This window comes from Caloenas nicobarica, chromosome 4 (genome assembly GCF_036013445.1).
Source record: "Caloenas nicobarica isolate bCalNic1 chromosome 4, bCalNic1.hap1, whole genome shotgun sequence".
Taxonomy (NCBI): domain Eukaryota; kingdom Metazoa; phylum Chordata; class Aves; order Columbiformes; family Columbidae; genus Caloenas; species Caloenas nicobarica.
The window spans coordinates 49,431,835-49,445,836 of NC_088248.1; the positions used below are offsets into that span (position 1 = coordinate 49,431,835).

Genomic DNA, 14,002 nt, shown 5'->3' on the forward strand with positions numbered 1-14,002 from the left:
GCATTATTTAGTCCATCTAACTGAAGATCTTGCTTTGAGTTGCTCCTTTGAGGATCTTCTTTGTCTCCATTTGCTACAGAGTATAGGGGAATAAGCCACATTAACTGGATTTTTAAGGTTGTGATGTGAATTCCCCTCATACTTCTGTCTTTCCAGGCAGAGGATCTACAATACTGGCTTTACTATAATGTTAACGTATCTCGTGTATATCAGGAATTTCCAACCAAGACAGAACTCCCTGCCAAGAATTGACAAAATATAGTTACACTGAGTTCTGCAAGGAAAAGTAGTTGTAGTTATCCTCAGCTGGAAAATGGCTTCTTTGAACTTTCTTCTTTCCCATTTCAATCATACATTAACCTTCATCATTTGTATTTGTACAATCAAATTAATTATCTTGGGTTGGATGTTTGGAGGAGCATTTAGAATCAGTAGCTCTTTAAAGAGCATGTGCATCAAGGAAATGGTAATGATGCACTTATACCAAATAATTGTTCTTTTTTTAAAGATTTAATTGCTCTAATGGATGTATATTAAATATTAATGTAAAATGTTTTCCCAGCAGTGAGTCAATGCTCGGTGAACTGATTACACAAAAAAGCATTTTTCCCAAAGAAGATATTTTTCTGATTATTATTCAATGTAATTTCATGTCAAATTAAGAAACAGAGCTTTCTTAATTTGAGTTTATTCTTTCCAAGTAATGGCATTTTAGATTTAGCAATTGTGTGTTCTGTTCCTTAGGAAATAACAGAAGACCGGGATCGATCGCGACTGGATTCAATGGTGCTGTTAATTATGAAACTGGACCAGCTTGATCAGGATATTGAGAATGCTCTCAGTGCAGGCTCTTCTCCATCCAGCACCCCAACATACAAACGGAGGCATATACCTGTAAGCCGGTTTGTTTAATCTTTCTTATTATTCTATGAAGAATCTGGTTTTACTGCACTTTTTTTTTCTTTCAGGCCTCATATTTATCAGTTTTCAGAACTAAAGCTCTTTTTGTAAAGAATTTGTTGCATATTTTTTGTTTGCATATATATATGTTTTGTAGACAGTAATAGTAGCATCTATTACTTCATTTTGGCATCATTTCATAGAGAGCTTCAGAGCTAGGTGAAGGAAAGGGATATCAACAAGACTCAGAAAATGTCTCACTCTCTAATGTAGAGTCAGCATAGCGTCAGGATCACACCAGTCTCAGAGCATATATATGTGTAATTTGACATTAAATAGTTATAACTGAAAGTAAGTCTGAGCTACAAGTCTTTTTTTTCTGCTAGTGGGAGAGTCAATGAAATTTTTGGCAGAGATACACTTATGAAATCCTCTGTCATTCTGGGCAGAACTTTAATTATTTACATTTCTTTAGATAATTTATTTATTTAAATTAGATAATTCCTTGCTGAGAGTAGTCTGAAGAGTAGACAGCTCACAAACTTGATTGGTTTGTTCTTTTTTCCTGAAAAATGTTTACGCATGTACCTGTGAAGAACATGAAATGACTGACCCAAGGTGTTCTCATGAAGGTGTCCTCCTAATTTCACCAGATGTGTTGCAGCTGTTTTTCAATTTACAAAACCTGAGAAATACTGCCCCCAGATCCCTAGGCTAACATTCAGGTCATTTTCTTTTGTTAGTTGTATTTTCTTTTAGATAATGAGGGGATTTCCCTATTAAAGCCAGGCTTCACTATTGCTCTAGGTGAGAAAAGCTGTATTTATGTTTCTGTGAGTTTGGTCAGCTGAAGATTATATAATATGTCATTTTTAAAGGACATAGCATAATTACACTTTTAGTAGTTAAACATCTTCCCCCTGGATAGCAACGTTCTCACAGCATCTCCTTGAACACTGTTGGGAGAGGAAAGCTGAAATACAAGGTTAACATCTGTTCTCTAGATCTCGCCAATGACAGCCAGCATTTTACCTAATTTCTTAGAGCAATAAAGAGAGTTGGGGCAATTCGCGTAAGTAAACCTGCATGATAATTAGAGGTGGTACCCGTTTCTATGCTGCAAAGCAGCCCTCCAGAAAGACATTTTGCATCAAACATGGCATATATGTTACTTATATACACTGATTTTCTAGGAATTTTTGAGCCTTTGGGTTTATGAATCAGAAGATCAAAAGATTTGGTTTTCAAGACACTTGTGCATTGTGTTCAGCCTCATTGATTTTATAGTAACAAAGCCTTTGGATGTGATACAAAAACATGGGTAGTGGGACAGGGAACATGGTTCTGCACTGTGGCAGCGTGGCTCTGCTAAGCAGGAATGTCTAACAGCAGCTGTACACAAGGTGACTTCTACAGAGGCATTTCCATGGCTCTGCTGCTTTCCCAAAGCTTCACATTGCAGAGGACTCACTGGCGGGAGATGTCTGGCTGAAATGCATGGTCCTACCTACAGTGCAGCTTTGTCTTTAATTTCTTAACCCTTTTCAGAAAACAGCAAGCTTGTGTACTTGGTGTAGAGGCACCTGTAAAATTGGCAGCTTTAGTTTAACAGAACAGAGATTTAACTGAAATTAATGAGTCAAAGGGTTGCCATTTCTTTCCAGTTCAGAAGCAGAACCTCTGAGATGCCTCTGCCCCATATTTCACGTATTCAAGGACCTTGGTATTAGGAAACTGAGGCTTTGTCTGCACAGAGTTGGCTGGGGTTAATAGTTCAGGCTTTTTTCTATGTTCTGTGTAGCTGTATTCACACAGGCTGCATCTTGGCTAATAAACCTGACAGTATATGGCTGGTTCTACACATAGCCAGCTCTTTGCCAGACATGTGTCACAATTTATCTTGCAAGCAGTATAATCCCCTGCCCGCGCTCTATGCAGTAAATCAGACATGTGCAATATTTTTACTTCCTCAAAAATAAATCATACTATATTTCTTCTTCTTTTTGTTCTCAAAAAAAGGAATGTAATCAGTGTCATTAAAAGTAAGGTCATTTTAACCAGAAATAGCTTTTGGCTTATAAGTGTCTGCGATCCAAAGAAACTAGGGAGCTGTACCTCTGAATTGTATAAACTGCTGGTGATGTCATTTCGGCTGTGTAATGCTTTACAGATGTTCACTGAGCTCCCAACACTGCCTGAGACAGAAGGTGGGAGCACACAGGAAATACTGAACATCAGAGAAAAATGTCAGACTTCTGCAGCCCCTAACTGATTTTTCTTACCTTGCATTCTAACATTTAGGAGAATTATAGCTTTGATGTTAGCACTGATTTATAATTTCAGAACAGCAGCTAATACAAATCACCACATTAAAAAAGACAGCGAGCGGATGTGTAAGTAATGGAAAGAATAAGGAGAATTACTCTTATATACAGAATTATGCATATATATGTGAGTAAGCTTATCTAAATATTCTATTATTTAGAAAAACTAGATTTTTATTTCATATTCATGTTTACTAGAGAGACTTGCAACACTTTTTTTACAGGATGTTGAATCTGGTTCTGAAAGTGGAGTGGATGTTGCTTCAGTAAGTCATTCACAAACAAACTTGTCTTCTAACATCCATGCTCCTGACACAGCATCTCCCTCTTCAGTAGTCAGCTCTGGAGCTAAACCAAAGGCTGGGGTGAGTACAAAGTTTATGTTTTCTTAACATCATTCATGATATCAGGTTGGAAGTGAAATAAAGATATTTTATGCTAATCACTATATAGATTGCATGCAGTGCATGTGTGACACTGAAAAAAAAGAATAATAATGCAGGTTGTCTCCAGGTGCCATTTGAGTGGCAAACAATCCTAGAAGTTTCACATTTAGAAACACACTATTATCAGCTGATGATTATAATAAGCTGAGTTTTTATGTGAGAAAATAAATTAATGATGCTATGCCATTTTACTTTGGAAGATAAGGTCTCCTGAAGTGGTATCGCTTGGAAAATTTCCTGAGTCTCATGGAAGATGCAGCCAGAGAAAAAGATGGTTGAATCATGTAGCCTGATTTATGATGCCCAAACCCAATCACCCTAGTCTTCTTGAGAGGCTAAGCTGTTGTGTCCTGCAAGCAGATGTATTACCCCACTGAAGGAGAATATTATTTTAAGGCCAAATTTCGCAAGTGGTTTCAAATGCTGAGGCTCAGAGACAGACGCTTCCCTGTGTGTCAGTGCACACAAGGTGATGAGGAAGGGCAGGTCTGAGAGCTGAGAGGTGGGAAACAGCTCCTGTTAAGCTGTTAGAAAAGTGTCAAGAGCAGCGTACCTGACACAAAGTTTTCCTTTCAGGCAAGTCCTCCAGGCTCCATTTCCACCATTACAGTGAAATGCTTGAAAGCAGCTAGTGGGGCTGCTCGTACATATTCTTTCTGTATGTATTTGGTGCATGTTACTGTATTTTATGCCACTGACTTTTGGGACACTGATTTCCCAAGTAGTCTGTTATATAGTTTACTCCTCAGACTGGAGGCAATGGAGCTCTCATCCATCTGTATCCATTCATAGATACATATACCTATCAGGAGTATGGTCCTTTATTTTGTCATTGTCCACCTACTGAAGAATCCTTCTTCATAATGCTTCAGCCACCAGCATGTGCAGAAAAACTTGGGTGTCCTAGAAACCCCTGACATACTTTCTGTTTGCTCTGGCACTTGCTGTTTCCACTCCCTCATTAAGGAGATAAATCTAGGCTCCTCTAAACTTTGCCTAGGCTGAAAAGTCTTAGCATAACCCCTGCTTCATCTGTTCACAAATTCAACTGCTGCTTCTAACTGAACCAGCAGAAAATCTGGAATAAAATATTAAAATTCAAAGTGCTGTTTGTATAAATATATATGTTTATAACAAGTTTATAAAATTAAAATAGAGACCAACTGTCACTTACTGCACTGCAATAATAGCAAGTTAACTAATGCCTTCGATTGAGGCAGTAACAAAAGTTCTAATAAACATTTACATTTAGGATTGTTCACTTGCACAAAAATAAATTCACTTGTAATTTATCATCAGTGCATAACTATAGCAAATAGAGAGCTCTGCACTCTGTCATTGTGTACAACGCAGCACAAATTCTCAAATAAGTACATATGTTATGCCAGAAGGTGATGTTCCATTTTATGAGATCCTGAGAAGAGCACAGACACTCTCTAAGGTATTAAACATCCCTTTTGATTTTATGTTTTTCTACTAATATTTGGGGGACTCTTAACACCTAGCTTTGCAGAAGCGTATGTCACTTCCTTTGGAGTTAGATGTTGTGTGTTAATTCACTTTTAATAAGTATCTATTTGACTTTTGCTGTGATAGGTATCTCATGCTGAACATATCTGCAAATATTGCTTTCTGATATAGTTTATAAATGATTTAAATTATTTTGGAGACTTTTTTTTTTTTTTTACTTTGTAGAGTGACTTTGAATATTCAAAAAATCTCTGTTGGTGTGTGGGTTGTACAATCCAAAGTCACCCTTTGTTAACCTTTTTGATAAATGAAACTAAATTTCCTCCAAACTCAACTCTTTCCTAACGTTTTGCATTCTGCAACTCACCACACTCTGTAGTGGGATTTGTGCATGGGCTCTTTTTAGTAAGCAGGTTCAGATAAGGACCACATTTCAATTTTTATCACGGTAGGTTTGATAAGTGCAAAAATATGAATCATTTTTTGCTTGAGTATAGTTCTCCTGCAAACTGGGAAAACCAAGATCCTCTCAGATATGCTCTATTCCTTTTGGCTTTGGGCTTTCAGATTGCTTTGACTGTATACCCTTCTGATCCACAAACTGAGTGGTCATGTGTGCTGTGGCTTCAAATGTTCAAAACTTTAGCTGCCTCCCTACCTGCACTCAAACTTTACTTGAAAGCATAAGTTTTCTGGGAAGACGCTAAGAGAAGGTAACCCTTCACTCTTACCCTTGTGTATCTCTAACCCTGTTGTTCATCTAGTCTGCATGGTTAGATAGCATGTTGCTGGGTGCTGGACTGTCATCCTGTACTAGTAGAAAAGAAATTCCCATGTTCGTCTTGTCATGTTCAGCATTGGGATCTACTCAGGATGAATTTTTAAAACGGGCATATTGAATGACATGTCCTTAAACCACTGCCCAGAACAGACATGAGGAATGTCTCTGTACAGATGATTTCCACGTAGAGATCAACTATTTGTAAGGGAGACTGCTGTCATAGTCTTTTTTTTTTGTTGTTTGTCTTTTTTTTTTCTCTCTTTTTTTTTCTTCTGTCAGAGTAGCTGTTGTAGGAATATTTTATTCTGCACTGGAAACTCAGCAAGTTGCTTTTTAATGGTAATGGACTGTTTCAAAGATTTTTACTTCCTTTTGGTGTTTGCAACTGCAGATCTTCAAGGATTCCAGATGCTTATTCTCCAGGAGCAACTTATTTTGTTGTGTTTATTAATAATATTTAAGCAAGAGTACAACTGCAATTAGTTACATTATGGAATGATATGTGGAATTTTTAAACAAACTATAGCAAACTGTTGACTGTGTCAAAAGCAGACTGTACTATTAAAATACAACATCTTGTGCAGGCTCGAGGGGTGGGAAAAATAAGGCAGGGAAATGTGGGTTCAAATCTAGTCGCTTATAAAGAACTCACAAAAGATATTAACTACACAAGACCTTATCTTAGAGATTGGACACTTATGTATAGACAAGCTAAGTCCATTCAAGTTAATTCAGCTTCACATGGATTTAAAATATCTAAAAATATCAAAATATGTTGGCATATCCCTGGGCAGAATTTGATTTGATAATCCTAGTGGAAATTATTCACTCATTGGTTTATGGAAAAGTAGGACATTTTAAATTTTCATGGACAGATTTTTTGAAATGTTGAACAAGCTTTTCATTAGCAGAGATATTCAGATTTGTATGTTAAATTGAATATCAATTATAATTTTATTTGTAAATTAATAATAGATATTCTTTTACAGAAAATTAGGGGGTGTATTTATATACACAAGTTACTTAACATTTCATAAAAATTGTCTTATGGATAGTCACATCTATTCTTGTCAGTGTGAATACATGTGTACAGTACACACATATAAGCATACGCATGTGTGCATACGCACACAGAGTACCCCTTACTGAATACATGCCTGACAAGGAAGAACAGCATTCTCCTCAAAGCGTTATAGAGAGTTATTTCTATGAAGAGGTGTTTCTATGATTCTGCAGGGTGCATCATAAAAGCCTCTGACATGCAGATGTATGTGGCATTTGGGGCATATGAGAAGTATGCAGTTTAATAATCTTCGTCCTAAATGTAGGAATCTGCCACCATTATTTTTCATGGTCAGGGTGAAATAGCATAATATGATCCATAGAGTAATGAGTCCACAGTATAAAGACTAACTCAAAATGTACTTTTTTGGCAAGTTGCACAAATAGATAATCCTTGTACCTGTTCAATCATGTGAATTCTTATTTCACATTTCACACATAATTTAGGATTCGATAGTAAGAAATGGTTTTGGCATCTTTATTTATGTTTACAGAACAAAGAATGTTAATGTTTCTATAATTAGCACATCTCTATGTTCTGGGGTTTTATTCAGTCTTCAATACAGAAAATAATTTTTTAATATTAGCACTCAAATATATACACTTCGCAAGCATTAATCACACAGGAGTTGAAATCAGCTTAAAAAAATATGAAATCAACAGGCTTTTGCCCCAGTGGTCATGAGAAACACTGGAAAATGAGAGTGTCTGATCTGGATTTGGAAAGCAAGGAATGTAAATATCCTATATGCCTTCTACAAACTAGTGCCACACATCTAGACACTTATAACTTTGTTCAACAATAAAGACCAGAAATGATTTATTTTTAAATTTGGCTTGATTTTTGTAAAAACAATTTGTAGCTATAGAATTTAAAATGTATTTTAATAACAAAAGATAAGTTACGATAGCCTTCTCCAGCATGCAGTTAAAAGCTAACTAGTTAAGGAAAGCTTGAATCAATTATCATTGCCTTTTTTTTTTTCTTTTCCATAAACACAAAAAATTGGCTAAAGGACAACAGGAACTAAGGCCTAAAAAATTGTGGCCAAATTTTTGTCCTTGAACATCTGTTCTGCAAAGGCTATCTATTTTCTGTTCAGGTGAAAAAAAATAATAATAAAAATAATAATTAAAAAAAAATAAAAGCTGTGATTATTTTCTGCTGCTTTTCTTGGCAGTGCTATCCCTCTTGCTTCAACAGTGTCCAATTTAGCCCTAATCATGCTGTGCAGATGTAATCAGAAATCTATTATCCCCAGAATAGCTGGTATCTGGAAGATTGTTTTTCAGATTAGCCGTAATGACTCATTTGAAATGCATTCATTTCTCAGAGTGATTTTAGGCACGAGTTATGCCTGCAAGTGCAAAATAACCCAGTCTTGCTACACACTAGAATGGGATTCAGGTGCAGCTACTGATTTCAGTGAAGCCCTGGATGAGCTCAGGCGTCCGCTTTCACAAGTCTTGTTACTTGGGTCAGGACAAAAGCTTGTTTTATTCAGATGACAGTTTTGCAAACTGTTCATTTGTATGTGCTAAAATAATTTAGCCTTTTGCATATGCTTTCGATTCATATTCTATTTTAAAATTTCAGCTGTTTAGAGAAAGACAAATAATTCTGTGAAGAATAATATATAAAGTTGTAGATTAAGAAATAGAGTTCAAGTTTCTTGCTACTTTATTACACTGTTTTTTCAACTTAAATGAAAATACAAGTTACGGTAAGTGTAAGGAATCCCTGAATTCAGAATTAAATATTCATAAAGAATTAGTAGGGGGCAGCAGCTGTTTGAAATCTTCACATTTCCCACTGCTTTATGTTTTATAGCAAATTCAATCAACTATGAGGTGTGCAAACACACACAGAATATGTAAATGAATTTCTGCAGACAAATTTTTCACATGCCATTCAAAGGTGATAGATTTTGGTCTCAATGATTCATACTTTTATTTCATATTTACTTATTTATTAAAGTCCTGACATCACTTTTCTAATATTTGCTGCTATTACTATGTCCCTTGAATTCTTATTTTACTCATGCAGGCAAAACTGGAAGTTATTCTGGTAAGCATTGGGGAGAAAGACTCTTACCATGCAACATTAATTTAAATATTGTTTCTTTAAAACTTGAGAATTTTTACAGATAGAAAATGAGAAAAGACTTCAGAATCTGACTATGTTGATTAAGTTAGTATTGCCTTTCTATATATGTTTAAAAAAAGTGGTTTAGAAGATAGGGTAAGACAATTAATTATGAAAACAAATCTTAACACAACCACATTTTCATTTGAATACTAACAGCCTGTTATTTGTCCCTACAAAAAGATTTTTTTCAAAACATAAATTGCCATGAAGTTACATTTCCCCATCATGTAGTAGATAACAGCAGGATTATGCTGTCTTTCTTACACGGAACTTTCAAAATTTTTCTTTGACCCTGGCTTGTTCCCCAAAGGAATCTGTATTCTGTTTTAAGTATAACTTCCTGTGTAAACCCCAAGTGTATTTTATATTTTCTCAAATGAAAGCAACAGCAAACTGCAAATGGCAGAGGTGCTTTTTCTTCTATGAAGTCTTTCAAGCACCAGAAATCTTAAAGGTGAGCACTGTTTCTGCAACGAGAGTAAGCTAAACCACTAAAACCACTGAAACAAGTTATGACATCTTTGATGGTGCTGCTGTGGTCAGGGACACTCTCTCTCTCTCTGTCCTTCTGTATTGATTCCTGAGTGACCAAAGTGTATGGACAGAGTGCAATAAAAGGTTTGCCATTTGATATAGCTGCAGTATGACCCAGAAAACACATGTATGAGGCTGTCCACTTTTGTTTCCAAGCTCGATCCCAAGACAGCATTGGGAATCTAAATAAATACCCAATTTGCGAAGTGCTAAGCATGAAGACATCAAGTTGTACGTCTACATTTCTGTCTCTTCTTGCAAATTGTTTATAGCAGCTATGCTTATATATGGGCTTTTTCTCATGCTTTCCTCCTTTCTGTAGAGATGCTGATACTGTCTTCTACACTATACCAGTCTGATTATGTGCAATAAATCTTTTTTATAAACAGAAGCAAAAGTTTGACTTCTTCAGCAGTAATATTGCTAATTTTACAGTTTCTGATGTTAAGTACATTTTTTCACTGTATGCTGCCATCTGCTGCCTCTCTCTTGTAAATAAAGGGCAGCGGGCAAGGGACAGCAGACACTTAGACTGCGTCAGGCAGTTGTGCCGATTAAGGCATTTCGTAATCTAACAGACAGACTTTTCACCTTCACCAAAAAAAAAAGGAAAAAAAAAAAGGCTTTTCATCTTGTACAGATACATTCCAAATATCTATAAGATGTGATTGACTAAAGGCTGACATTTTTCTGTGGGAATTAAGTTTTAATGGAAATTAGAGTGGATGGGGATACTTTTGGAAATGTTAAAAAGCTTTTGCTTAGTCCTAAGAAGAACTGATTTTACAATAATGGAGAAAAAAATCAGCTCTTAATGGATTTAAGATATTTGGAAGATTTTTAGATTAATCCCTTGAACTGTAAGTTTAATATTGGTAATTCCTCATATCAAATTCAGACATGCAATAATTTATTTGTACATTAAGTGCTGGTATTCATAAAAATCATTACACATTTTCAGGCAGCTACATAATTACTGACAAAACGTAACATCACAACTGCATGCCTACCACCTTAGAAGGCACGTGGGTTTGACAACATTAAGTCGTTTTTATTAGCGTGCTATGGTTCCTCTTGGCATGTTGCTTATTGGTTCAAGTGGACCCAACTGGGAGGAAAAAATACTGAAGGTTGCACAGCCTCCCTGGAAGATAGTCTCTGTTTTGCAAAATCCAGAGTGGTTTTCATTTTTCTCATTTTATTCAAGTCTCTTGTGTTTCAGACTAGAAAACTACTTCTCTGTAAGAAAAAATCACATTAAGCTAATAATCGTACCTGAAAGTTGCCGATATTCAAGTAGTTCAGTAGAAAAGTGTGAGCAAGGGTTTATTTATTTTCAAAGGTGTCATGTTTAAATATTTTACACTCTAGTAAGTTATGGTTATGGCTGCCTTTAACAGGCTAAGAAGTTACAATTCTTCAGGATCATCTCAGATGTGTGAATGCATCTCGCATCTTTTCTGCACGAGCTAAAAAAAGCTGAGGGAATTATCATTTCTGGTCACTTATGAGAATGTTATTGTAGGGAATCTAAAATCTGCAGTCTGGGCTCTCTGACATCTTGTTTGCATTTGGGCCTATGCAAGACAATCCCAAACCCTTCAGAAAGGAGGGACAACTCATCCTTTGCACTACTATATCTTCATTGCAAGTCAGATTCACTGATACTTGGAATCAAATCTGTTGTGTTCTTGTGCATCAGCATTGCATTTATTAGTACTGCCATATCTATGTTTGACAAATGGGAATTATAATCTGTAACTGGAGGAATTTTATTGTGTTGTTCTCAGGACCAATATCCTTCTATGTAGCTTAAATTTAAATACTCAACGCTTAATAGCAGGAAATCATGTATGTTGTTAAATGATCACAAGCAGATGCAGAGAAAGAGGGCATTCCAGGTTCTGTAAGAATAAATCATTTGAACATCAAGCATATGAATCATACGAAGTCATATAATTTAAAATTTCAGCCTTAGTTTAATTTGTTTCTTTAAGCTTCATTCTGCAATCAGTTAAATGAGTTTTCTTACATGAGTGAATCTGTTTAAATCAACAAGACTGTGAATGTCAGAATTGTCACAGGCATAGGTATGTGGATATGGTTTTTTTCAGAATTAAGACCTTATGTAAGAGTCAAAAGATGCAATGGTCATGATGAATTACCACAGGGAGTCAGAATACTTCTTCCCAATGTGTTATGCCTGTTATCTTAAAAAATACATACAGAAAAAAACATAAGTGACCTTTCCCAAGCATCAGGAAGTTTCCCTCATGTGTACTATGACTATATTCAAAGAGCTGACTCATAATGCATTGATTGCTAAGTAATGGTTATGTAGATACACCACAGGGCAGCCAGAGTTTGCATTCAGGCTCATGATGTAAATGAGAGTCATCATATGTCCTCCTGTTCCAAATGAAGGTATGGTGCCTAGAAGAATTGTTGGTGCCCCATCTTACAAAAGTCAAGAGACTCAGTTCTATGCATCAATTATTTGACTGCCACAAACTACCAGTAAGATAATACTGTGACTTCAGTCCTGCCAAGTACCGCAGACTAAAAAATGTGTCAAGCTTCTGCATAAATATGATGGTAGACTGAATTTCAGATAATAGGTTGTCTGGAATACAGGAATATCATAAGAGCTGGAACGTGAAATACAAGAGTTCAGGCTGATATTCTAAAATACTGTGAAACGGGGAGAGGGAATTTAGTTTATAAATAGACATGCTATAGAAAAACATACAAGTAATAAAGAATAAATTACTCAGAACATTTCTTTCGGATTTTAGTACTTTTTCAAAACTGATGACTGATAGCCAAAAAAACCTCACCCCATCAACTTATGTTTCCACCTCTGATTTATTGCTGTGCATCCCAGGATAGTCTAGAGAACAGCTGAGGTTCATTCTACAAATAGGTAGACATAGTAAAAAAAAAAAAAAAAAAAAAAAAAATCAAGAAAAATGTGACATTTAAATATTACTTTTAGGTAAATGTAACACTATATTTTTAATGAGGAATATACGTTTTGATGCAAAATTAAGTAAATAACATCGTTTAAATATTGCAAAAGGCATATGTGACCATAGGTCCATATTCTGAATAACACAGTTGAATACTTGCTATTTAAAAACTCATATTAATGAAGACTCATGTGACAGATCACCGACTCAGGTTTTGGGGGAATACTGACTGTTTCATATAATACCTAACAAAAAGACTGGTATGCGTAAACAAATCAGTTTTGATGAGTTGTTAGTCTGTTTTTCAGTCAATATTTAGAAATGACACTTTGTGACTTTGATAACCAGATGCTCTGACTGAAAAAATAAGTTTAAGTGAATATTTATAAGTTGCCTATTGACTAGCATGTTGTTCCCAAATTGCTGTTTATTTTGCTAAAGGAAAGCAATATGCAGACATCAATTTGCAAGTGATTATCACTGAGGAAAATAAGTTATTTTATCTGTTGTCCATGGATAAAATAATCTGTTTAATGATTTGCACTCCTTTCAGTCAAATAGAGGCCTGTCACAATGTCATGCTTACTGCCAGGTGCCTTGTCTTCCTCCAGTGGTTTGTGGATATGCACACACTCTCTCATTTGCTAGCATCTTCCAGGTGAAAATTATACATAAATTACTTATTTCTTCTAAAAGCTATTTGTAACCATTAGGTTAAAGGGTTAACTTAAATCCTATGGTGATGGAAAGAGTGAGTGGACATTGTCACTGTGAATAATTAATGCAGAAATGAGAGGTCTTCTGCAGAAGAGTTGAAATTCCTTTAGTATAAGACAAAGAGCCTAAAGACATTTCAAAATACAGCAAATAGCAAATTTTAGATGGGCTTACATTGACACTATGTTGAATACTCCATTTTGTCAGCCATAGGCTGATTGAGCAGACTAGCAGTGTTGAGGACAGGGATCCAGCCTGCTTTATTAGACATAAACCCATGAAGGAAGCAAGCAAAATTACACCTTGTGTAAACTTCAGTGTATTTACACTTCAAAAAACAATGTTAAAGCTTATCTAAATTTTTTTTTCTGCATAAGTAAATCTTTCAAATGAAATCAGTAGGAGAAGGCTCAGTTTATCTAGCCATTCAGAAATGGTAGGTTTGATAGAATGACAGGATATCGATGTCTATTTCAACTTAAACAACTCTGATATGAAGCTTGTTGAGTCTGAATTGACTGGTTGAGCTTGCTGGGCTTTGCTTTCCATGGCCATATGTTCTGAATGTCAGACACTACATGAAATGTTCCCATGTGTTCTCCAATTGTATTGCCTGATAAGTTTAGTGCAAGTCTCTCTTCTGTGCTTCC

The 14,002-nt window shown here is 35.7% G+C and overlaps 1 protein-coding gene across 5 annotated transcripts in view; it reads left to right on the forward strand.

Annotated features, from left to right (window-relative positions):
- Nucleotides 1–14,002, forward strand: part of DLC1 (DLC1 Rho GTPase activating protein) — a 231,692-nt gene that overhangs the window by 56,637 nt on the left and 161,053 nt on the right. For all 5 annotated transcript variants that reach the window (XM_065633237.1, XM_065633232.1, XM_065633233.1 and 2 more), the window contains 2 exons: nt 745–894; nt 3,449–3,589. In XM_065633237.1, the coding sequence (XP_065489309.1) occupies nt 745–894; nt 3,449–3,589 (291 nt within the window). The remainder of the gene's footprint in view (nt 1–744; nt 895–3,448; nt 3,590–14,002) is intronic.